This window comes from Seriola aureovittata, chromosome 4, assembly GCF_021018895.1.
Source record: "Seriola aureovittata isolate HTS-2021-v1 ecotype China chromosome 4, ASM2101889v1, whole genome shotgun sequence".
NCBI classification, from domain to species: domain Eukaryota; kingdom Metazoa; phylum Chordata; class Actinopteri; order Carangiformes; family Carangidae; genus Seriola; species Seriola aureovittata.
The window spans coordinates 25,434,014-25,459,942 of record NC_079367.1 but is presented as its reverse complement, the minus strand read 5'-3'; the positions used below and the strand labels follow the sequence as shown (position 1 = coordinate 25,459,942).

The 25,929-nt window shown below is 42.1% G+C and overlaps 1 protein-coding gene across 1 annotated transcript; it reads left to right on the top strand.

Annotated features, from left to right (window-relative positions):
• Positions 1-25,913, top strand: bcl9l (bcl9 like). The gene is made up of 9 exons (XM_056373776.1): positions 1-342; positions 16,247-16,320; positions 16,645-17,057; positions 19,255-19,377; positions 19,757-19,931; positions 20,085-20,169; positions 20,985-23,388; positions 23,514-23,768; positions 24,120-25,913. Exons 3-9 carry the CDS (start codon positions 16,733-16,735, stop codon positions 25,310-25,312), a joined length of 4,560 nt encoding a protein of 1,519 aa, XP_056229751.1. The 5' UTR covers positions 1-342; positions 16,247-16,320; positions 16,645-16,732; the 3' UTR covers positions 25,313-25,913.
• Positions 25,914-25,929: the final 16 nt, after the last annotated feature.

The window sequence follows — 25,929 nt, the reverse complement described above, 5'->3', positions numbered from 1 at the left end:
CACACTAATTATTGTCAGCGGCTGGGAGTGAATGGACTCGCAGAGAAATGCAACGTCCTGCCCTTCTACATCTTGAATAGTGGGAGTCATGAACCGCTGCAAGGTGACACGTCCTCTGATTTCAACCGAAACTTCAACCTAGACACGCCGTTGTTATTTATCACCAACTGAACCTCCGTCAAACTGCACCAGCTCCTTTCTTATCAAACATCGGTATCGGGACCATCTTGCGCAGTGTTACGGCGAGCGGAGCAAGCGGTGGCGGCGGCCACTCCGGGGAATGTCGACTGGCCGTCAGTCCTGACATCGGCCTCTTCTGATCTCAGACACCAGCCAAATGGGGTAGAGTACACAGCATTTCAAAACACTGTCACTGCCGAAGCATGCTAGCTCTTCTCATATTTCGGAGCGGTCTTCTTTATGTGTAGACTCGTGTAACTTTCTACTCTTTTTATGAAGTCTTCTGGTCGCTAGCAAGCCAATAACAAAGTTCAAATCCCGTTAGCTAGCATTGGTTCGTTTGCAGATGTGTGCTACGGCAACGTCGGCTTACGAGCAAGTAGCCTAGCGGAGACATGAATTAGCATGCTAAGTTAGCCCGTGGACCTGCCTGGCGCAGCAAGTCTCCGCTCATGAGCGCTGGGGTTCACATCAGGGGCATGTGTCCTTAAATTCTCCTAACAACAATGCGGTGCTTGCTCAACTTTATGTATTAACCTTCTCGGGCTGCCGATAAGAACATTTCAATCCAGATGTGTAAATTACCATTATTAGCTTGTCAGCTAGCTAATGTGACAGACTCAGCCAAAGCAGCATTTGAATGGTTTTGTGCTAAGCAGCTAAACCGTGTTCAGTAGGTGACAGGCAGCGTAACGATACCTGTCACTTCAATACAGACTCAGCGTGGGCATGTGGAGACCAACATGCTGTTAATACTGCCGCTGCTTAACACTCAGCCACTTAACTGTTACCGTGCTCAGCTACCTTACTGCCTTCTATAAAAAAAAAATGTTATATATATATATATGTATACATATATGTCATTTCGAAATATTTTATTTTAATAGGCACTTCCTGTCCTGCTGTGATTCAGTTACACTCAGACAAGTGTACTGTGTAGCTGGACGTCAAGTATGACAACTGAAATGATATATTGCTTAAAGTTAGATGTTAAATTTTATATTTTAGTGCCATTTTTGGTGCCACTCTTTAAACTGTACTTTAATTTTATAATTAAATGCTATCATAATGCCTGTAAAAGTAGTGTGGCATGAATGTTTAAACAAAATTCTTTCTCACACACCCTTTTTCCTCTCCCTCTCTCTGTCTCTCTCTGTCTGTGTGTGTGGTCTCAGTCCAGTAAACTTAGGACAACCCATGACCCTGCTAGTTCAGCCTGTTGAATATGGTGTGATAATGCTGCATTTAAATAGGTTTACAGGAAGAGATACTACAGCTTTTCTCTTTTGGTACACGGCCTTTCCGTGTATGTGTGTGTGTGCACAGGCGCTTCATGCTGTGTGTGTATCTACAATATCCTGGTGAGCTATATATAGCACCTAACAGAGTTTGCAACTTGATCTGAATTGTCTTTCAGGGCTACAGTACACTGTGCGTTGCTTTCCACTGGAAGTGAAGTATCTCCCTCATCTTTTAGTTAGTTAGAGTATCTTTTTCTTTTCTGACTTTTTTTAAAGGACTGCTCACTGCCTACCTGTAGGGGTTTATGCAAGCCTGTTTTATTTTGTGTTTTTGTGTGTTTTGTCCTCAGAGGCCCCTGTAAATAAGGTTGTAGTGGCTAATGATGGAAACTTTGTGCAAATCATTTAATCTAGTATGCTAGGGCTCAGTTGACTGAATATTATTTTGTTTTTAGTCCATCTAGTGCTTAACACTTGACAAACTTGTGCACACTTCTATACACATAATTTGGATAACACAAATGACAGATTAGGGTACGGCTACTGTATCTATAAGTGCACAGCATGGCAAAAAGTAAGCATGCATATATTGACATATTCTAGGTGTGAATGTAAAGTCTATTTCCTGCCTCTTTTGGTTTGTCTGAAGTTGATTTGAATGAATAAGCGTGCGGCAGCCACGGCATGTCCACACACACTGCTCCAGTGCAAGCAGAGACAGATTTGGTGAGCTGCTGACAAAGTGTTTCTTATCTGGTTAGGTGATCTGAGAACTTTGGGGTGAGTTACAGTGAGCGCTGCTAAGGTGAGCTATGAAAGAATAATGTGATATTGAGAACGTTTCCACATGACAGAATATACTAAGACACTTAAGTACTGGACTAGTGAAAAAAAGCAAGGCCCCAGTCTAATCCCTAAATAGAAAGCGTTGGCGCTAAGCATTTTTTATGACACTTGCATTCTGGTTCAAATTAATGTCACAGTGTCTATTGTGGTTCTGTGCCTTTCTATGTGCTTGTATTTTGCATATTTTTGCATATAGTCTGTCCACACTGATACTGGTCCTCAACCTTTTAAATTACATTAATAAATTTAGTCACACCAGGCAGAATGAGAGCAGTGTATTCAGGCTCTTTACTTTGCTCGATCAGGTGAGAACAGTGCCATTTGACCCACACTGAGACCTTGTGAACATGCAGGTCCCAGTCCTTATCCAAGCAAACTGGGGTGCTGTTTGGTAGAAGTGAGGATGTAATCTGAACCAGCTACAGGATTTAACCCTCAGATACAGTACACAGTTTCATGGGTGCAAGAGAACGGATGTTCACCTATGTTTGTCAGCACTTACTTACGCTATGCTTGGAAAGCGCCATGTAACAAATGAAGTCTCAGTGGATATGTACAGTAGGATATTTCTCCATGTGTCCAAACTGAGACTAGAAAATCATACATAGTTACAGTTACAGGGAGAGGACTCTTGATATGTTATGATATTAGATACATGTATTAGATATATGTGGGTCTGTGTGACTTTTGTTTACAAATTTGAAACATGTAGGTGTTTAGGTTAAATTAAATGACTTAAACAGGAAAATGAAACAAAGTGAACTTTTTCAGATACAAAAACAACTGAAGGTGTGATCACAGGCTTAGTGACCAATGAGGTCACTATGGGGCCTGAGCTCTAACCAGATTCTAACCATATGCTATAATTCTATAAAAGTGTTACAAACATTAAAATCCAAGGGCAGAGTTTCTCTTACACATTTCGCAGCGGTGGTCCGCCGGTGCAAAATATTGCTGCCACTGCAATGTCATGAAGTCACAATTACATGACTCTGCAGAGGGCTTTTTATTTGAAATGATGGATAAAGTGGCAACACGTGGGGGAGAGAGAGAGAAAAGTAGATTTTTTTTTAAGTGGATCATCAAAAAATCCATAAAGTTTTACCAGCCCTGTTGTAGCAGCGTCTTTAGCGGGCCTCTATGTGTGCCTGTCATTCAGGGTGGGCATGGCGAAGGACTGGGCTTACTTCAGACATTGTACAAAACGTGGGTTTTGTCCAAGTTTTGTATAATTTGTGTTTGCTACCAGTTTAACTTTAAATAATCTGCGTCTCCCCACCAAAGAGTGGGAGTAGAGTGTTGTTGGAGAATCACTAAATAACATTTTTAATTTATGTATTGAGTGCAGAAAATTGCCAAGTGACTTGCTGATGCTGTATGTAGCTACAGAGCTTGGTAGATGCTTGTTTGACTTCTACTGCCTGCTATATGAATGCACAATAGTATTTTATCTTTGTAAGGGTCCCATGGAGCTCAGCGTGGCGTTAACAGTGAATACCATTGTTCCCTCTAAGCAGTGTGTATTGCAAATTGTATTACATATGAATGCACAATTTAGGCTCTAACTGGGATTCTGCAGCCAGATGCTGCAGCTGTCAGCACCTCTATCCTCTTTGGCTTTCTTGTCCTGTGCTTTTGTAATCATACCATTATTTACAGTGGGTATGAAGTAATGAAATTTGTAACACTCATTATTTTCCCAGGCACTCATTATTTTACAAACCCATCACTTTCCGTTTAAGGGTGCTTACATTACAGTGTCTTCTGTAGAGTAGATGTTGTAAAGTAGCCAGCAAAGGCTAAACATGTGCAAACACTTTGATGATCTGGAGGTAATTTCCCACCTTGTTCATATCCAGTCCAGTAATTACAAGTTTGCCTGTTTAATCCAGGTGAACTTTCCGCTTGGTTTTCTTTCATCTCTTTTTCATCCTAAATTTCTCCCCTCTTGCATCATCCCTCTAGCCTCGGACACTCACCCTACTACCTCTACTGTACCTTCACCACTTATTATTCAGGTATTCCCAGCTTATACTAATTGTAATGTCTACTCTGACATTCATCTCATCGTACTCCTTCTGTCCCACAATTCTGCTAATGTAAGAGATTTCAGTTACAGTCATATTATTTTTAGGCTAAGTTTTTGGCCACTGTTTATGGTTAGTTCAGTGTTGTTTTGGGAAAAAGATGCTGTGTACAACCCCTAATGCTCCCCATGGGAACAAGAGTTGCAGTTCTATTTTGTTAATTCACCTATTCTGAAAAAAGGGTCTGATGTAAGAATATGTTGCATATGAACCATATGTGGAGTGCATTCTTACACTCATTTTTCGTGGTGATGATCTTTAACCTAACCTATGGGAAACCCAAGACGCTGTGTCTGGCAGGACCGACTGGTCGTCCTCTCCTGAGCAGAATGGGAGGTGTGTATTCAGCTTGACACTGAACGGCTTCTGTCCATCAGCCTTCTGTTTTCCAACTTGCCTCTGTGCCGTACTGCCTGCCTTCTGTCTGTACTGAGACTGCAGTTTGATCTTTTTCCTTGATCTAGTTGGCTTTCATCCCAGAATGTGTTGGAGAGGATACAACCTTTGACCCTATGTACAAAATGAGCCCAGTACTTCTCTGTCCCTGAGCTGAGGCAAAGCCATGAACGAGGTGCCTGGAGGCTTCTTACCACTTAATTTCCAGCCTGTTGCAAAGGTCTTCATCTGCGTTTGTCTGAAGTAGCCAAAAAAAATCCTGTGTAAGTTGCCACATATTTCCATGCCTTCAGCGACATTCTCCCAGTCCATCCACTCCAGAACACATATGTCACAAACATGTGCAGAATCCATTTTGAAGCACATATCTTAAAGCTGAAATATCTTTTTTCCTTCTCCGCTTAGCACACTACTTTTTGTAAGATTCATAATGCTTTCCCTCGTTGTAAAAAGGAAGGTGCATCTTAGGTCATCTCTTTTGTTGTCACTGTACAGAGAGGCCTGTTACATCAAAAGACAGCGATGCTTTGAGATATTCACAAACGTCTCACTTTTCATTTTTCTGTGGCCTTTCCTCTGTTGCAGGCCCTCCTCTCTGCACATCGCCTACTGGTTAGCCTATATTTACTCAGCCCCGTGACATGTTTTGTTGCCACAGCAACCTGCCACAACCCCCCTAGTGTGCAGATTTTATTTTTTGGCTGTCACCTGTGTACTGTCCCACAATGCACTGCAGTTTACCCCCAACAAGTACTATGAGCAGACTGAGAAATGTGAGTCCAGAAAAGGCAGCTATGCAGACTGGATTAACTTCTCCCAAAAGTAAACTACCTTTTTTTTTTTTTTTTATTTTTTTTTTTTATCAAAGGTTAAACATAATAGATTTTTTGACTAACTCAAAAACCCCTCTCATTTTTAGATGTTTGTTCAAATGGATGTTGACCTGCAGTAACCTCTTGTTATGCTTGTAGACTAATACATTCCTCCAACACCAGGCTGCAGAAAAACAAACTGGATGTTGGGAGAGAAGAACAAGCAAATGATTGAATGAATGAGGGAGGAGAAAATGTCATGGTAAAGATTATAAAGAGAAAGAAATAGATATGGCTTCTGGGTTGAATGTGATCAATAATCCATGAACAGGGTTTCCCTGCTTATTATACTCATAGCAGGCCCACTGGAGTGCTCTGACCAAAAAATGTCAAACATGCAGTATACTTTCTATTTTTTTCCTCCTGCAAGACTTTTGAACAAGTTCCAATTGTGTCCTTTCCTTGCCTACAGCCTTTGACAGCATACAAATATAGCCTTCTCCCAGTTAAAAGTTATGAGTTTTGAATATTTTTCCTCTGTGCAGAAGGTTTTCACACTGGCTGTATCAATCCCAGATCATTTCTCCAAGATGACCAGTAGTTTCTCAGTGATTTTCTACTGTATATTATCAGACATGGATGGTTGGTGCTTTCTAATTAAGTGACCTTTCAGTGGTCACATTGTTAAGAGACCCATGAGTGAAATATTTGTTTTTGGTTTTGATTCCATCAGCAGCCTAAAAAAATCAGAAACTTCATTCATCAAAGAGAGAGTAAAGGCTGTAATTTATTGGGTGCTGGCACCAATAATCACTCAGAATGTCCTGATGGCTGTCACTTGGAAGCTGTTTCACATTATTGGTCCCAGTTGGTTCTTCTTGAGTGAAAGTTGGCAGGGACTTGATGGCTGATTCAACATCTTTAAACCTAGCACTGCTCGCCTGTCATCATCCTTGTTGATGTTTCTAAAGTTGCATGGCTTGCAAATCAATTCCGCTCCTACGACAGAAGCACAGCTGACAGAACCATTCTGTGTCTGCCTTAACGTCAACTTTGTGTTTTTCCTCTCCAACATGTAGTGCAGTGATTTTAATTCAATCAAGAACAGCTGAACCAAGGAGACAGTACTCTGTTGTATTTTCTGTCCTCAGGTCTAATGTAAATAAGAATCCTTATACCAACAATTGTCTAGTCAAGGCTTTGTTTTCTGTTTTGCTGAAGAGAAACTGAGAATCCTCTTCTCATTTTCACTTGTGTTCTCAAAGACCCCCTTCAATGAAAATCAAGTTTTTAACCTTGTTAATGTGTCCAATATCGAGCGAAATAAGCAGTCAACACCACGACCATGAGTGTTTCCACCTTGAACTGCAATGAACCAATGAGAGTCTCAAAAAAGACAGCCAGGGATTCATATGTTATATAACCTACGGAACCAATCCTCTAAATGTGCACATATGGGGGGCATGCAAAATAAACCCGAAACCTGGTCAGTACAAAGACAGTTTGCATTCGCTATTGCATTAACACTGTGAAAGCCACCGCCAGTTACAAGCTAACAAACAACATAACATATAACTACGCTAACCGTTCTGACATGTCTGCTAGTCATCGATTTTGGTCACAACAGACTCCTCATCTGAGTCTGGGTCTGACTGAGGCTCAAACATATGGCTGAGTCTCTCTGACGTTTCCTCTAACGCTAAACCTCTTGATACTCCCTGCTCTTTCACCAGCCACCGAAACCTTGTCATTTCACCTGTCAACCTGGCGCAGGCAGCTGTGGTGGGCGGGGCATAAGGCCTGATCCAGAATTTGTCAGTGAGGAAGTAAGAGTAGATGTGCTTCCAGTCCCAGTTTTCCATATTTTTTTTTCACTTTTTATGTGGGAACACCATGTTTAGCAAAATATTAATCGTAGCAGAGTATTTTTACAGTTTAAAACAAATCTGGAGAGGAAGTTTAAGCTGCTAGTCTTCTGAGATGTGTGTTATCTGTATATGCTGAAGGATTGTACTGTTCAGTTGTTAAGTGTTCATCTAACTACTGCTGCAAATGGTAATTTCAAAAGTAAGTTACTGAGCAGCCCAACCAAACACATTTTTATGTTAGCGAGACAGTTTGGAGAAATGACACCATTCATAGCTTTTTGCCCCCAATTTTATTACATTATATCAGTGTGTCCCAGGAAAACTATTCTCTCACAGCAGCTTCAGTGTGATCATGGGGTATTATGGTTATTGTTAATGTTCCAAATGAAAGAGTTTAAAGCTGTCCATGTCACATTAGATTTTATGATATTCATCATGGTCCAATTTAGAGTCGATTAATTGATTAACGAAGGCCCAAAGGTAGATTCACAGCAGCAAATGTGCAGCATGTCTAACTCAGTGAAAAGTGGTCAATGGTGATAAAGATGACAGTTTTGTGCTTGTTTGAAACCTGTGAGTGTGGACATGAAGGGAGTCATCACACCAGCCACATCACCCACATAACGGTGGAACATAAAAGCAGGGGGAACAAAAGCCTGTCAGAGGTGTTTTGTGTTATTCAATTTTAGCAGATTGTAATAAACTAGAGCTGTGTTATCTTTTTTAGGTGTGTTGTAGCATAAACAAAACTGCACAACATGTTTTATATTAATACCGTTCCAAAAAAAACAATTGTTAATTTGTGGCCAGTGGGAAATTAATTGTCTGCCACCTAAAGTCCGTAAAGACATTAGTTTCAGGGAAATGTTGTTGCAGCTCATGATTGTGTGTGTCAAGCTGAGCTTTCTTTGAGTCCTGAGTGGATTCTGCTTGAAAATGCAATTCAGAAAAACCAGGGAAACCACTAGTTTCAACAGCAATTTTCTGCAGGTCTTTTTAAATGATATTTGTCGGGAAATAGTGTAATAGTGTATATACATGCAGTCATTCTGGAGGATGTCAGCTAGACATTCAGATGAAGTATGGAAATATTTTGAACAAACTGATGATAAGGCTAAATGGAAACTACACCTTAGGTGGTGAGGAGTCATTTGCAGTGAAGACAAAAAGACATTTCCAGAAAATGATGCCAAACAGAGAGACCTTAAATGAGAAGATTTACCTTTATTTATTTATATATATATATATATATATATATACACACACACACACACACACACACACACACATACCTTTATATCTTTGATTAGGTTGGATAACACTTTTTAGAAACATATTATAGTTATCTTACAGTGCTGAGTGTCTTAATCAGTCATCTACCAGCTCTTCGGAGAAATCATTATAATATTCCTGTAGTGCACTGTCATTCTTATGTTTGGTTCCTGTTGCATTTCAGCCTCTTTGAGTCTTCTTTATCAAAGTTAAACTTCCAGTATAACATCCAGCAAATCATCACACAACCCGAACCACCAACTTGAAGCAAACATATGTCCTCTGGTGAACCTGACATGGATATTTCTGGTGGCTGTGCCATTAGATCTCCATTATTATTAATAAAAACTGAAGAAGAACTTCATAGGACAAGTTTTGACTTCAATTAGTCCTTCACTGAGGATTAATTTTGTTAACAGTCATACACATTGTGTTAACCATGGCCTTATCCTAAGTCACAGTGCAGAGTGGCCAAGCACATTTAACTCATTTTCCTTCTCTTAGGCTACATTTCGACTGGCGCCATGCGCAAATGCAGTTTGTTAACCAGCTGATGTCAAAAAAAAAAGTCCCAACTGTGCGTCTCTGTGTAACTGTGTGCCCTCCTGCGTCATACACATTATTCATTCATCAGTACTGTTAAACACTTTGGCCTCAGTGTTTACTGGTGTTGATCCACAGAGCAGCACTGTGGCTCCTGTGTTTTGGACTTGGCTCCGTATTTTGTTCTCACTCTTGGCCCTGACTTCCCAGGGCTCTCTGGGTCTATTAATACCAGCTCACTCTAAAAATACAGAGTACTGTGTGACCCACTGGGACTAAATAGGAGCTCAACCTCTTACCGTAGGCAAACTGACACAGACACACACACACCCACACCCACACCCACACACACACACACATATTACAGTTGCAAATCACCCATGAGTTTTAGAGTACAACATCCCCGGTCAGCTGAAGAAAATTAGTATTTTCCAGAGTAAAAAGCAAAAACCTTTCTGCAGATTCATTGAAATCATTCCTCGGACCTCTAGGCTTAACTCAGAACACTGATCTTTGTTTCCCTCGAAGTTGAAGGAGTGTGTGTTTGTGTGTTTGTGTGTGTTGACCTGCTTTGTGTGTGTATATGTACATTTTATCTTGGCCCTAAATGAATTGGCTTCATATGTAAAGACCATGTGCTATGGATTTTAAAACTCATTGAATTATTTCCCTAATTTGTTTGAAGCAGTGATTGGACACATCTGGACAAGGTCCAACAGTCAAATTGAATTTGTTTCCCAAAACAACTTGTGAAAATGTCAAATGAGAAAATGGAGAATGGAGAAGATTTTATGCCCTAACACATTTGTTGATTGTTGTCATTGGACCTTGAAAGAAGTCAATAAGAAAAAGATGTGTCCACCAGGGCATGAACATAATAATGCCAGCCCACATATTTTTGTTTTCAGTTGCTCCCTTTTTAAAATAAATGGTTGAAAAACAGCCAATTAGTTCATTTCTTTTGAAGTATTAATAATAAAAGCTTTGGTAACTTAGTAATGGACAACAACATATTAATTTGTCCATAAGACAAATTCCTTTTTTATAAACCACAACACGCTGCTGAGCAGATTTTGCAAATAAGGAAAAATAAGCTGCTGCTGCTGCTGCTGTAAATCAATATAGCTGAGAAAGCTAACAGTGACTAGTGGTGGATATGCCAATACTGCAAAACCATACCAGTAGAGATTTGGAGTGTATGGAGCTATGACTGAGACTGAGACACTGAACGCTACGTATCATTATGTGCTACTCAGGATTAAAGTATGATTGCACATTTGGACACTTATAAAGTGCTCCACATCATCCACAGGTGTCAGCTGGACCGTACATCATGAGGATTAGCAGTGATCAATTGTCATGAATTAGATTTGAAAGGCGTGCATGTCTATGTCAACTGTACACACCTCGCTTTGCTTGGTGTAAGACAATAACTTCTTTTTTTTTTTTTTTTTGGTTTGCAACCAAAGGCACCGCCTTGTTTGATACCATTTGATCCCAGCAAACAGCCATTATCTGTCCTGCCTCAGCTGGAGACATCTTTTTTTAGAACTGGCTCCACCTTGACGTGACACCCTTGGTGGTGAAAAATGTTCAGTTCAGTAGTGGTGTGAGACATGCTGGAAATTTAAGTAAAGCTGGCAACTGTTCTACTGTCCATATCTTTTGCTGTACACCTGCTGCACAGTCCAGGCTGCTGTGGTAACATACAGGTATTACATCGAATTTAATTTTAGAGTTAGTTACAAGAAGTAAACAGACCATCAGTGTCTGTCTCTCAGCTGCCAGTTCACATATTTGCAGCTTTAGGGACCAAACCTGGTGTTTATAGTTTTTTGTCCACCCTGTTTACATCTTTAAAGGCAGACTAAATATTACACCTCGCTATGATACACTGTCCCTCTGACCCTCAAATTGAATCAACACCTCTTTAAAACAGTTTCAACAGAACCTCATTATGAAAGTCAGATTTATTGCAACACTGTTGTATTGGACTACTTCAGTTTTAGCTCAAAGTGTAATTTTCACAGCATTAGTACACTGAGCTATTTGAATTGCGACAATTCGTGTAAGAGACACTATTTCAGTCAGTCAGTATCAGCCAACTGAGTGTCTGAGTGTACATTTGGTTTAGATAGATGCTCAGAATCTCTTGTTCGTTGATATTCTCAGATGACTGAACATTTCATTCGGCTTTACAGTGGTAAAGGGTAACATTGATTGATCGTGTTCACAAAATAGTATTTTTTGCCCCTAAATTACTGTAATCATTGGTGTCCTTAGATATATTTTTTATGAATATTCAATAGGGCTTAGCGATATGCAAAAAAATCAGTCATATTGTGATTATTATGCCGGATATTGCGATTTCAATATGAGTCATGATTTCAGTTACATAAGTTATGTTGATGATGTGATATTTGTTGGATCTTATACCACAAGCATGTTCCTTTACATCTGGGGAAAATGATGTGTGGGCCGGGGTGTCTCTGTAGCACCACATTGGTCAAAAAAAAAAATTGCAGCTCCTGGGATTTGGATATTGCACTTGGTCATATTGTGATTTCAATAATTTTTCCATTCATTGTTCAGCCCTAATTATAATTTATTAAGTTTCTATAATGAATACCATCAAGTTGTTCAGCAGTAGAAACTGAAGTTATAAATTGTTACAGGTAATCTGGACTGTCAGAGAGGAGCACTCATGAGTGTAAGTTAGCAACTATGTTTGAGTTGAGTAATTCCTCCCAATTATTATTACTTTATTTCATTCACTCCATTTGTCTTTGTCTCATTGACACACTTTTCTCATGATGCTACATGTGGCATTCTTTCAGCCGTATGTGTTTACTCTTGGTTTGCCAGCCTTGGCTGCTGGGTGCACACATGCCAGGGTGTAATAGAGTGAAAACACAGTGAAAGTTGTCAAGACATGGACAATCTAAATGCGTTTAATACAGTTTTATTTGATTTTGCCCTGAGATGCATGAATATACTGAGGTTGCTGGCTGTGCAACACACTTTGTGCAATCTTTGACATTCCTTAAATGTATTGTACATGACTACAAATACTGGGAGGTAATTCATGCACACAAGTTATTAATATGAAAATACAGATAATTACTAATTGTTCCGTACAAATATTTTTGGGCTCCATGTTGCAGCATCAAAAACCCAGAGCAACTCTGTTTTCTTCAAGTCGTGTTGTTAAATTTGAGGGGATGTGGGTTTTACTCAGCAAAGTCAAATAGCTCTTTGTGACAGAAGCACAGATTGATCATGATCATAGCAGGTGTAGGTAAGTAATGTATCTCTGGTATATTACCTGTTTGTCCTGGGCATCTGCATATGTGCAAATCACCCCTTCAGTGGACTGACAGTAGGCTCTGATTGCTCCTGGCCAGAGTCCTCTCCTCGACATTAAACAGACTTTCACCACATGAGTATCTTCTTCGTTGGTTCTGCACCATTCAGCATCCCATCCTCACATCCTCATTGTGCCCTGGACAGACACAGCCAGTTCTTAAATCTTGGATCCGACTGTTGTTACCTTCATCTACTGAAGACACTTTTTAACAACATCGATGGCCATCTCCCAAATACAGTTAAAATTTTTGTATTTTAACAGCTTCAATAGAACAGCAGACTTTCGTAAAAAGACCTGCATGGGTCTATTCGCACAGTACATGATCATTTTCTCACACTTGTTACAATGAACCAACAAAGTACTTTGCAGTCCTGCACCCATCTGTTCGTGCCTTATTATTATGTGCTTATTTTTATCGAGCTACTGTGAGCTTGCAGGTCAGAGTGTTGTTATTTACTGGGCAGTGTACATTTGAGTAAATCCAAGAGTCAAAATGTCATCCTGCTTCACTTTGGCTGTAATTATATTTCAAGCTTTTAGCAGTGTGAGAAATGATTAACATGGTTTCTTTTTTAATGTGTTTTCTCAGTAATTGGTCAGCTGCTAGTCAGTATGGGTGCCGCTTCCCGCTTTCCTTTCAGGGTTGCGGGGGCCTGAAGTCTAGATCAGCTCATCTGGGGTGAGAAATTCTTCAAAGACTTTTATGTCAGATATTGGTCATTTGACCTCTGTTCCTCTCTGCTGAAAACGTGCAATTAGCATTTTGGACTTGCAAATACAAATATATGAGAGCAACATATTTTGCCATTGACAAGTTGTGAAACCATTAAAACGTACTACAGGACACCCCATTTTATAAGGAAAGCTACAGCCTGTGAGGCAGATGGAGAGCTGCAACCCTGTCAACATGAAAAACAAAAGCTAGACTGAAAATGAATGTTAACACCTGCTTTGGCAGAAACTGTATGACTAGATAAGGGGGGGGGGGGACCTCCCTTATGGGACATTAACTATGATTTTACAACCTTGATTTTTATTGCAAATTAATTGCACAGCAGTCAGGTTGATTTGATTTAATTCATCATTCAAATGTCACCATAATTAAGTACTAATCATTTCTCAAGCTTAGCTGTGAAATGTCTTGTTAAGTTCGTGTGTTGGGGTCAGGATCTAATGAATGCAGATGACATCAGTTCAGTTTAGTGGTTGGTGCTCCAGGTGCTTCTGATTAATCAACACCTTTTCCATAAACAACAGTGAGAATCAGATTTAGTTTGTATCTGTGCTGCTGCTCAGTAGATAGCACTGGACCTGTAAAAAGTATTCAGTGGTTTTACAGCACTGAATCACAGTGTATGGAATTTGGCCTCAATGTGAAATTGAAAACAAATTGTCACAAATTAATCTGACGTGAAATACAAACATACAACATAAAGTACAACATGTTCACACCCTTCCCTGTGACACACCTCAGTCATCACTGGTGCAACCAGTTGTTGTAAGAGGTTGCATAATGAAGAGAAAGGAGAGCAGCTGTGTGTAATCAGCCCCAAGTGAATAGCTTGTGCCCTCAAAATACTTGTAGTTTACTCAAGTTAATTGTTTGTACTTGTAAATGACTGTTTTTTAATCTTAAACCAGACCTTCCATGTCACAGGTCTAATGGAAAATGGTTTATGGTTTTTAGTTGCATCCTCCTGTGTGCAGTGCACTGAAACCCTTTTCTCCAGATGTTGTAACACAAATTGGGTCTTGAGATTCTTCCAAATAAAATATTTTTTTGAGCCTGTAAACAGCTCTGCACAAATAGAATTTCCTGGCTTGAACGGTTCAGTTAAACATTAATATGCCAACCAAAAAATGGCGAGTCACGTCAGCATCATTTCTAGCTACTACTAAAAGGTCAAGAAGCAACATTTATTGTGTCTTATGATCTTCATTAAGGGCAGATTGGTTTGAATGGTTGTAATAAGTGTATTACCACTTCAGAGAACCACTCAAAACTCATCCAGTCTGAAAAAGGCTTTAGCTGTTAGCTGTTCTGAAGTCGTCTTGTGGCTGATTGCTTAGATACAGGCCCCATACACATAGAAAAGAATGAGGATGATGGTAGAGTGAGGTATACTCCAGGTTTACAAAAGCTTCAAGTGAGACACAACATTTATGAGTTCTAGTTAAAGTTCTTTTACAGTCCAAACTGGACTGCACCTGACCTCTTCAGGCTTTTCCCTTGTTGCCCTGTTGATCATGTCAAACAGCACAAATGCCTCCTTGATATCTACTATCTTTTCTTTAAAGGTCCACTCGAAGGTCAGCGTCTCACCACAATATTAATCCGCCTCCTCTTTGTTTTGCACAAAGCAAGTGAGTCACACTTTGTCAACAGGGCTGATGTCTGACTGTCCCCGTTTGAGTTAATGAGTGATGAAGTCCTCAGCCAGCGAACAAGGCTTCTCTCTGTGCTGACTCGAGCCGGTGTTAGTTAATGACTAATTGCGGCATTGTGTTTACCATTACCTGTCAAGGTGAGTGAGTGGTACAGATGGTTCTGTTAGAGCGGGACAGCTGACCTGACCGACTGTACCGTGTGCAGTGGTCAGGTTGTGTCATCAGCCAAAAATGGAACTCAGTGAAAATATTTACATGAGATCTGCATTATGTCAGCCAAATATCTGGGCTGGATGTTTTTGTACGGGCTCTGATGACTGTTTTGACCAACTATTGTTCACTAGCAACAGGTGTGGAAAGGGTCCTGTTGAGACCTGCAAATGCCAAAGATCTGTTTAATGCTCTGTGCGCAAGCAGCTTTTGAGGGAGAGACGGCAAGAAAACGAGTGCACAGCTAGTTTGTAAACTGCACACAAATTCTTCAACACAGAGAAGCGCACCCCGGTCGCAGAGGTTAAACTCAGAAGCTCGGGGGTTACGGACACAGGCAGGTGGCGGTGTCAGGAGAGCGTCAGCTTGCAGCTATGGACTTGAACCCAGATTGAAGCCTCATGTTTTGGGAAGTGTCCGTCATTCTTAATGCTGAGTTTGAATCCTGCTCAGCTGAAAGCTTCACCAGTAAAGCTCGAAGCCGAGAGCTGAGAGTGAAGGCCTTGGTCATCTGTGCACACTGAAATAAATTAACAATCAAATACCGGTAATACTAATGAACTCTTTGGTTCGTCGTGTGTCTAATTAGGCAGGTAATGAATTTTTGTCAGTTTGTGCTTAAACTCCAAGTGTTAAGCTGAGAAACTGTGTCTCTGAGTGAAGGAGGGAGACACAGGTATTGCTACAGACAGTGTTGTGGAATGTGTGGTGTTTTTGTGGTTTGTGAAGTGTTTGGTTGGGGGAAGGACCTAAAACACTGTTGAGCTACTTCTGAGTTGCAGGCCCCTCCCCCCCCAGCTTGAACTCAGTCTTTGCTCTCTTTCCCTTAAAGGGACAGTTACCTCACAGCGTCCCTGGCCTCGCTCTCCTGTCAATCTTTTGGTCTTCTTCTGTCTCTCTCTTTTCTGTCTTTGCTCATGAAGTTGATGTTGACCCACAGGCTGAAGATGTACACACACACACTAACAGATAGCACTGACTGTAAAGGTTGCTATCTGCCTCCACTGATGATATTACTCTCTTGTTGTCCCCCTAGGTCCATGTGTGGTCAGTGAAGTGTACCGGAGAGCAGCATGGCAGTGTGTCAGCTGAACATCTGGGTGAGATGAGGTGAGTTAACAGGCCCAAAAGTTTGCTTTAAAGCCCTAACCTGGGACCAGAGTGTGTTGTCAATCATCCACTCAGTGCACGTGCAAGGTTTAAGATTTATTTTTGGAAAAAATAAGCAAAAATCCTTTTTCACTAAATTTATTTTTGCTTATTTTTATCAATTCTGTCCAGTTGCAATTTTCTGACCAATTATTTAACATTTTCAAATCTCTGCTTGTGCAGTGGTCAGATTTGTATTACTCCCAGAGAGAGAAATTATCTGAATTTGTCTTTTCAACTTAAGTCTGAAATACCTATGATCATGTTTTGTATCTTCTCCACCAGTGTTGGCTGTAAGCAATGTGAGCTCCACTGACAAACAGGCACAGCTATTCTCCATACCGGACCTCCACCTCAATCACCAGCTAATCAAATGCACCAAGACAATAAACTGGCCAATCATGGCAAGCAGGTCACCAGTGACAGCCGGTCCCAGATACCGGGTGTAAACCAGCAGGCTCAGCAGCAGCCAGGAGCTGCTGGTCACCTGGGTTCAAAGGGCGTAGGCACTGGGAGCCATGGAGTCAAAACCAACCAGATTTCCCCTGGCAACCCTGGGCTAAAGGCGGTCAGCAAATCAATGAGCAGCATCGGAGGGATGCTGAAAACCAAATCCAAGCGGGAGCGAAGTGTCTCCATCGACTCTGGTGAATCAAGAAATGCCATACCTCCAGCCCTGGAGACAGATGCCAAAGGAGGTAAGGCACGCACACACAGAAGAAACTGTGACAGCATCCGGGACACACAGACAGTGTGTTTCTGTTCTAAGTATGCAGAAGTTCACTTCCTTTACCTTCCTATCAGCCAAATCTTTACCCGAAATACCAGATTACGTGCATTCACCGCCTCCACAGCAGGAAGTGAATGTAAGGTCTGAGAGGACAGAAAATGTTGTTTTCTCTCTCACTGAAATGCCCTGACCTTTCAGTAAAGCGTCAGAATTTCCCCCTGGCTTTTGATAGTTTGTGCCATGCCTGTGCTGCAGTGATGTTTCTCAGATGAAGAAGCATGTGGGCTCGGAGGGAGAGAGACAGGTCATGAGGTTGTGAAAACTTAGTAAGCCGTGAGAGGTTGTTATAAAAGCAGGAGATGATAAGTGGGTGGAAAGGTGTAAAGTTCCTTTTTGTGAGCGTCTCAGTAAATATTAGTGTTGATGTGGTAAGGTATTTGCATTTGTTTGCTGTTACTTATTTAGACGTGTTCACGTGAGGGTTTAACTGCAGATGACATTAATGTGATGTTGTGAAACTCATCAGGGCTTCCTGTGCATGCAATGAACCATAAACACACACACACGCATACACCTTGACACACTAAGAGGGAGAGGTGTGGTTCTAACACAAAGAGTGACAGAATGAAAGATAGAGTGGATCATTTGAAGGCAAACTCCTTCTGGCTCTGTTTGACCTCCCCTCTACTTCTGTCTGTCGCGTTGCCTGTGATTTAATTTCTGTGTGTCGGAAAAACAAAAGTGCATTCAAATGAAATGCAAAAATAATCACCCCGCTATCAAACCTGGAAACCTGTAGAGGTGGTGACAAATAGTCTGATCGGGGGAGCAAACATGGCTGACTTTCTTGTTAAGATAAACCAGTAACAGAAACACTGACAGAAAACAAGAGGTCAGCTTGTTGTGCTTCATACAGCTTCATATTGCCTCTGTGGCCTCTGGAGGCAGCAGTACTCCCTCTGCTGTCAATGTCTCTGTACTGTCACTGCAGACTTGTTTGCCTCCTCCCTTACTGTACATTCTCAGTCTTTTAAGTTTGTGGTTTCCCAAGCTCATCTGATGTGTTTATTTGAAGGCAGTTTTCTGCCAAAAAACTCAGTAACATGTTGAGTAATGAACCGGGAAAAAATCTCCACTGATTTGTTTATAGAGCTTATATTATCTGATTGTCAATCTGTTTATTTCCTTGTCACCGTTTGGAGTCGAAAACCCACAGCTTTATTTGCTGTCAGAAGATGATTCTTACCGCACCGGCTACCGTGTGGAAATGTTAAGGCTGCAGCATATTTCTTGCGGCTGTTTGCACACAGCAGCTTGTGCATCCACAAAATTATTAGTGCACCCGTGTGAGAAGGCTCAGCACCTGACTCTCAAAACATTGCATGCTGCAGATGTGATTAGCATGCATGGCATATTGATAAGGGGAAAAAAAAAAAAAAAGAAAAGAAAACATACAGACATGAGTAGAACTGCAAATGATCCTGGGTTTCATTTTTAGTTTAGATTTTTCAGGTGTGAATATTTTCTACTTTAGTTAATTTAAGAAAATACATTTATAGTCAGCTCAGTTTGTGTACTTCAGTGTTTACAAATGTTTCACTTTTTGCACAGGCAGAGAGAACATTTACATGTTTTTCATTGCTGTTTTCAGAGTGTTATGTCACATTTTCCCATGAAAGTATGAGAACACTTTCTGGTCACAACATGTTTGTAGAGGATATGGTTCAAAAACGGGTGCAGAAACCCACATTTTCAAAAAATAAAAAAAAAGAATTCTAGCTCTGGTTAACATAGTCCATAATTTCTCATGACATGACTATGGTCCATTTTGACTTTTTGATGCAGCTGGACACAATTTTGTAACAAAGACCATTTGATAATTGATTTAAAGTGATTCTGGCATTTGATGTGATGGGTTACATTATTCAAGACAGGTGTGAGCTTAACTTCCAGCAGGTAAGGCAAACTGCATTAGAACAGGTAGTAGCACACTTGCCTCTTCCTTCTGGAAAATACAGTGATGGGTGTAGACCATCAATGGTAAATGTAAAAAAAAATAAATAAATAAAACTGGTAAAACCCTTTAAAGGGACAGTACTGTGACAGTTGTTATCCAAGTTTTGATGTGTGTGTGTGTGTGTGTGTGTGTGTGTGTTATTCTGTAGAGGGTGTTATGCGCAGTAAGCGGCGCTGTGTTCTGGAGAAGAAACAGCCATACAGTGGAGATGAATGGTGCTCTGGCCCTGACACAGAGGAAGATGAAGACAAGCCACACACTACGACCCACCGTGAGTCTGTCTACCTCCTCAGGGGAGGAAACACATTGAATGTAGCGCAGTCCTCACTAACAATGGTGTCATTGTGGCCACAACTGTGTAGGCTATTTGAATTGCTCATAGAAATCCCACACCATGTCTCAATTCTATTTTCTAAGCAAACAACTGGTTAAAGCCATAAATTATCCATTGCTTTTCTCAGATCCTGTTCATACACTGAAAGGAAGAAGATATCAGCTTGGAACGCCAGTCTATCCACTGATTTGACTTTACATGTGTTTTAGCTCCATCTAGTGTTTAGATGTAGCCAAAAGGATGTACTGGTATTACAATTGTAAATGAGGAGACCACTTGTAGCAAATTAAACCAGTGTGCTGATGATTTTTCTCAGGGGAGCGTGGGCTTGCAGGTCCTATCCAGGGGCTCTCGGATCGACTGTCTGCGGGACCCATGTCTGAACCTGGGGGTCCTGTAATGGGATGTGGAGTGGGACCAGGGTTAAAAGCAGAGCCACCTCAATCTTCACAGCAAGTGGTGTATGTTTTCACAACCAGCCTAGCCAACAGGTGAGAACTGTGTGCAGGTGATTATTCACATCAGAAGTACAGATATCTAGATTTTCTTTATATTTTCAACTTGATTTAGATTGGATTGTGTCCTCCAACACTGAATTTTGCAACTGCAGTAATCATTTAGTTTTGTATTATTCCTCTTTACAGTGCTGCAGAGGCAGTAATGAAAGGACAGACCGATTCCATTCTTCTGTTTCACCAGCAAAATGTTCCAGGCACCAAGTTGGAGCAGGTCAGACATCCGCAGCTCAGTGGCAAATGAAACCTGTTGAGTTTGTGTGAAACTTGTTGAACTATAGTGGAGTAAAAGTGTTTTCCACAGTAAAGATAACAGGTGCAAAATATGTGGGAAGGTTCATTTGTTTAGCTATTTTGGTCTCAGATGCCTCCTAGTTCCTGTTTCCATTAGCATTTGTTATGACTGAGACTATACTGAGAAAGTGAAGTGCATGTGTTTTTCTGGCAAATTGATAGGCAACGTATAATATGATATGATATAATGTGTGTGTATATATATATATATATATACATTGCATGCTGCAGATGTGATTAGCATGCATGGCATATTGATGAGGGGGGGGGGGGGGAAGAAAACATACAGAGATGAGTAGAACTGCAAATGATCCTGGGTTTCATTTTTAGTTTAGATTTTTCAGGTGTGAATATGTTCTGCTTTAGTTAATTTAAGAAAATACATTTATAGTCAGCTCAGTTTGTGTACTTCAGTGTTTACAAATGTTTCACTTTTTGCACAGGCAGAGAGAACATTTACATGTTTTTCATTGCTGTTTTCAGAGTGTTATGTCACATTTTCCCATGAAAGTATGAGAACACTTTCTGGTCACAACATGTTTGTAGAGGATATGGTTCAAAAACGGGTGCAGAAACCCACATTTTCAAAAAATAAAAAAAAAGAATTGTAGCTCTGGTTAACATAGTCCATAATTTCTCATGACATGACACATCCTTTTGGCTTTATAATATAATAACAAATACTATTATGTTTTTAATTGCCTGAACTTGTTTCTTTTTCTGCTTTTGTCACAGGGCCACCCATCAGGGAAGCTTCCTAATATGTCTGAGAAGGTAAACTCCAGCAGTTCTCCACCCACAGGCACCCCGAAATCCCAAAGTGGAACTCCGCGGCCTGCCTCTGCAGGAGTTGGAGGCCCATTGCATCCTGCAGGCACGCCGTCATCAGCAGGACACTCAGATAATGAATCCTCTCAGACCAGATCCGGAGGAGCCTCCAGCAATAATAGCATTGTTGCCCATAGGTCAGAGGGAGGGAGTACAACCACACCTGCAGGCCCAGTCCCAGGAACTGGAGATGGGGAAGGTGCAGGGGGTATGCCTGTTCCTGTTGCTACTGTTTCCCCCTCAGAGAGTCCCTCCATTTTATCTGCACACCTACAGAGTGATATAGGCCAGAGGAGTGGCCCAGGGAACACAGATGGTCTTTCCAAAGAGCAGCTGGAACATAGGGAGCGCTCTTTGCAGACGCTGAGAGACATAGAGAGACTGCTTCTGCGCAGTGGGGCAAGTGGAGGCCCTGGAGATACAGGAGGATCCAACAACAATGCTACTAATAACTCCTCCAACTTAAATAACAACAACAATAGTGATAGGAGTGGTATTCTTGAAGACAGTGACAATGGTACTAATAACTCTGGAAACTGCAGTAGCAGCAATGTGCTATCATCAGCCTTGGCTCCAATGGGCGGTATGAAGAAATATGAAGAACCCCTCCAGTCCATCATTTCTCAAACACAGTCCCTTGGGGGACCTTCCCTTGACAGCCCTCAAATGGACTCTCACCATAACCTACCACAACATCCCCATCACCAGCTGTCTTCACCTGGGGTCAACATGGGTCCCTTACATGGACCAGAAGGGCTAACCCCAGAGCAAATGGCGTGGAGGAAACTTAAAGAAGAATACTACCAAGAGAAGAGACGGCAACAGGAAATGCAACCCCCCACACATCCCCAGCACTTTAGGATGGTGAATGAGATGGGCATACATGGAGGTCCCATGATGATGAGAGGGCCCCCTCCTCCCTACCACAGCAAGCCTGGAGACCAGCAGTGGGGTCCTGGCAATATGATGGGAGGAGGAATGGGTGGAAATGTACGAATGATAGACATGCACCAAGAGGGACCCCGTGGTCCAAGGTTCCTGGGACAGATGCAGAGAGGGCCACCTGGAGGAGGAGGGTTTCCTGGGAGTCCAGGGGGAATTTTATCAATGGAGGGTCTAGGGCCCCAAAGGCCCACCAGACCAGGGATGATTTGGCTGGATGATATTGGTGGCGGAGGTCCTTTCCATGGCTGTTACCCCGGTGGACCTCCTCAGCACTTACAGGGTGACCCAGAGCATCTGTTAACACGGGAGGAAATGTTTCGTATCATGGAGAAACAGCAGATGCAAGGGCTTCCCAGGTTTGAACTTGACAGATTAGCAAAACAGCAGCAACAGGACAATCTGAGCTCAAGAATTATGGATAATCCTGGGGGGCCAGACTTTTCCAATTTGGGAATGGGCCGGGGCCCACCCTCCACTCGGGGTGATCCTATGGACTTTCCCAGCTCACGGGAAATTATGGGCTCTCCTGGAGGGGGTCCTCAGATGAGAGACTTGGTAGATTCTCCTCTGGGGAGCAACCTCACAATGAACATGAACCCACAGATGAATGTTCAGCAACAACAGCAGATGATATTATCTCAGAAGCTCCGAGGGGGTTCTGCAGGAGGGGGACCTTTAGGTGAGATGTTTAGCCCTGGAGAGATTTCACGAATCAGGGCTTCACAGAATGGAAGAGGGGCACATAAAGTAATGATCCCAGGACATGATGGCCCCTTTCAGTTTCCCAATCAAGGTCCCTTCTCTGGAGGACAGGTGGAAGGGCCCTATCTTCAACAACCTGGCCCTGCAATGTTTGGGCCTGATCAGCAAGGTCCTAATCAAATGGGAGGTACATCGCGGCTTAGTCACATGCCAATGACTGGAGGCCTCAGGGGAGCAGACCTCGGTCCTAGGCACTCCTCTGACCTATCAATCAATGTTAACCCTTTGACCTCTCCTTCAGTGCCTCCTCCTCATCAACTCAAGTCACCATCCCTCAACCAAGAGCCATCTCCTCTTCTACCTTCCCCCTCCGCTCCAGGACTGAAGTCACCCTCACAGATCTCCTCCGCAGGGCATCACCCCCCTCTTCCCCCTGCGTCTGGTGCTGGGACTCCTTCCTCTTCTTCCATGAAGTCTCCCCAGGTAATGGGGTCTTCGAACCTTGGGTTGCACTCTCCGTCTGCCTCTCCTGGACGACTGAAGTCCCCAGTCATGGCTGTGGGCTCTCCAGGGTGGACGTCTCCTAAAACAGCTCTTCCAAGTCCAGGCGGTCCAGCCAGTGGGAAAGTAGTGGGCAATGGAGGAAGTAGTTCCACTGAGACAGGTACACTCAGAATCCAGTAAAATCACACATCAGAGATCCTAGCATTGGTATCTCTGATGTTTGATCATCATTAATGATGTTCCACATATTACTGTGACATTAATAATTTTTTATTTTTTTTGCAGGCCAATCACTTCCCCCCAGGAGCTCCAACTCTACCCCCATTAGCCAGCCGGGCTCCATGAATCCTAGCATGCCATTTACTTCGTCTCCCGATGCCCCTCCAACTCAAAATCCTTTATCCCTTATCATGTCTCAGATGTCCAAGTATGCCATGCCCAGTTCTACTCCTCTCTACCATGATGCAATCAAAACAATTGCCACTTCCGATGATGAGATGCTGCCTGATCGACCTCTTCTATCTGGTGTTAGCATTGGAGGTATGAAAATAAGGGCATATTGTTACATAGACATGAAACTCCTCATAGTTTGGCAGTATGCAGAGAGGATGCAGTAGAATGGCTCTGGTTCAGTAGATATTTCCATGCCATCAGAGAAAGACTGAGTGAATGACGTGTTAACTCTTAGACATGTGTTGTTTTGCTATAAAAACCTTCTCTCATCTAAATAGGTAGGTAGGCAGTAGTGCAGTTTGATAATATGAAGACATTCAGTTAATATTTCATAAGTCTAATGGGTTGAGAACTGGGGCTGTCTATTATGTCTATTAAATGTTAATGTGATGTTAGTGCGATTTTTTTTTTCACATGCTGGCCTTGTTTTATCACCAGGAAACATGGGGAACCCCCAAACCTCCCAGTTATTAGTCTCCCAAGGCTCCATTGGTCCTCACAGTGATCCACAAAGCCCCATGGGAATTGTAAGCCAAGCTCAGCAGCACCTGTCACATGACGCCTCAGGACCTGTGCTTTCTTCCCCAAACCAAATGGGCATACCTGCCATGAATTCTGCCATGATGGGGGGAGGCGCACCTGACGGAATGGGGCCCTGCAATGTTTCACCCATGTCTCAGAACCAGATGGCAGGTTTTCCTCGCATGCAGCCACCATCTCATGGACCCATGCACTCACCTATTGGAGGAATGTCACAGAATTTCCCTCAGGCTAATGAAGATATTCTACCACCCCAGCACATACACCTGCTTAGCAAAGGTCATCCTCACCAACGCCCCCCTCACCCCTCGGACTCATTTGCCTCTCTGCCCATGGGGGAAGGCCCGGATCTTAGTGAAGTCATACGACCCACTCATACGGGGATCCCTGAATTTGATCTCTCCCGCATCATTCCTTCTGATAAGCCCAGTAGCACTCTTCAGTATTTCCCCAAGAGTGAGCCACATCAGAATCCACACCAGGGGCCACCATCCCAGCAACCTACTCCACAGCAGCTCCTCAAACAGCTGTCTTCTTCTGGCCCCCCACACAACAGTGGTCCTTCATCCAACCCCCACTTAGCAAACCTACAGAATATGATGGATGAACAGCAGCTGCCACCTCACCCCTCACATGGAGGGATACGCCAAAGTATAGGCATTCCTCAGGGGGGCTTGAGGGGTATGGTTTCTGGTGGGGGCATGGGCCCTATGTGCCCCCCTGGACATATGATGGGAAGGACAGGCATGGTACCCCAGCAGCAACTCCAGCAACAACAAGCCATGATGGCCAACAGCCTTCTCCACCATCCTTCCAACCCATACCCTGGCATGATGCCCTCCCAGCAGCATCCACACAATCTGATGGCACAGCAAAACATTATGATGATGCAGGCTAAGCAGCGAAGCATGTCAATTCCAGGGGATCCCTTTGGCCCCCAGGGTCCTCTAATGTCCCCTCAGGGTCCCATAATGGGCCCCCCCCACCCACAGTCTGGTATGATGGGCCCTCAGTCTCTCAGACAGCGGGGAATGTCTCTGGACAGTCCCATTGGCTATGGCCCTGGAGGCATGGCCAATATGCCATTCTGACCCAGCTCACATAAACTGTAAAAAAAAAAAAAAATAATGGAAAAAAAATATTTCCACTAGGTTAACTTCCCATTGTGTCCAATTTTTTTCATTAATGTTATTCTTGCAGTTGTTTCAAAAGAGGAATGTAAAAACAATATATCAGTGATAATCTTAAAATTTTAGATTACAGCTGATTAAAAAAATTATTATTTAAAAGCACTGTATCATGGTTCAATAACAAATCTGAAGCCATTTTCTAAAATACTGTAAAATATGTATATTTCAAAGATGTGTGTACTTGTTGTGGGAACAGAGTGGCGGTCAGGAGAGGAGTGCCTCAAATTTCTATTTGTTTTAAAATCATTGATTTATTTTCTCCAACTACCAAACTGTTGTGCAAAGAAGTTACACTCACATACACATATACTGTATATATATATATATATATATATATATATATATGTACGTGTGTATATCTAATATATGTATATGTGTGTGTGTGTGTGTGTGTAATATAATATATACTTGCTGTATATAAGATGCAATTTGTGATTGTTTGCAGTTGTTCTGTATAACTGTTTTAATAGAAGTCTAAAAATAGAATAATACTGATCTCTAAGGTGGTTTAGTTTTGG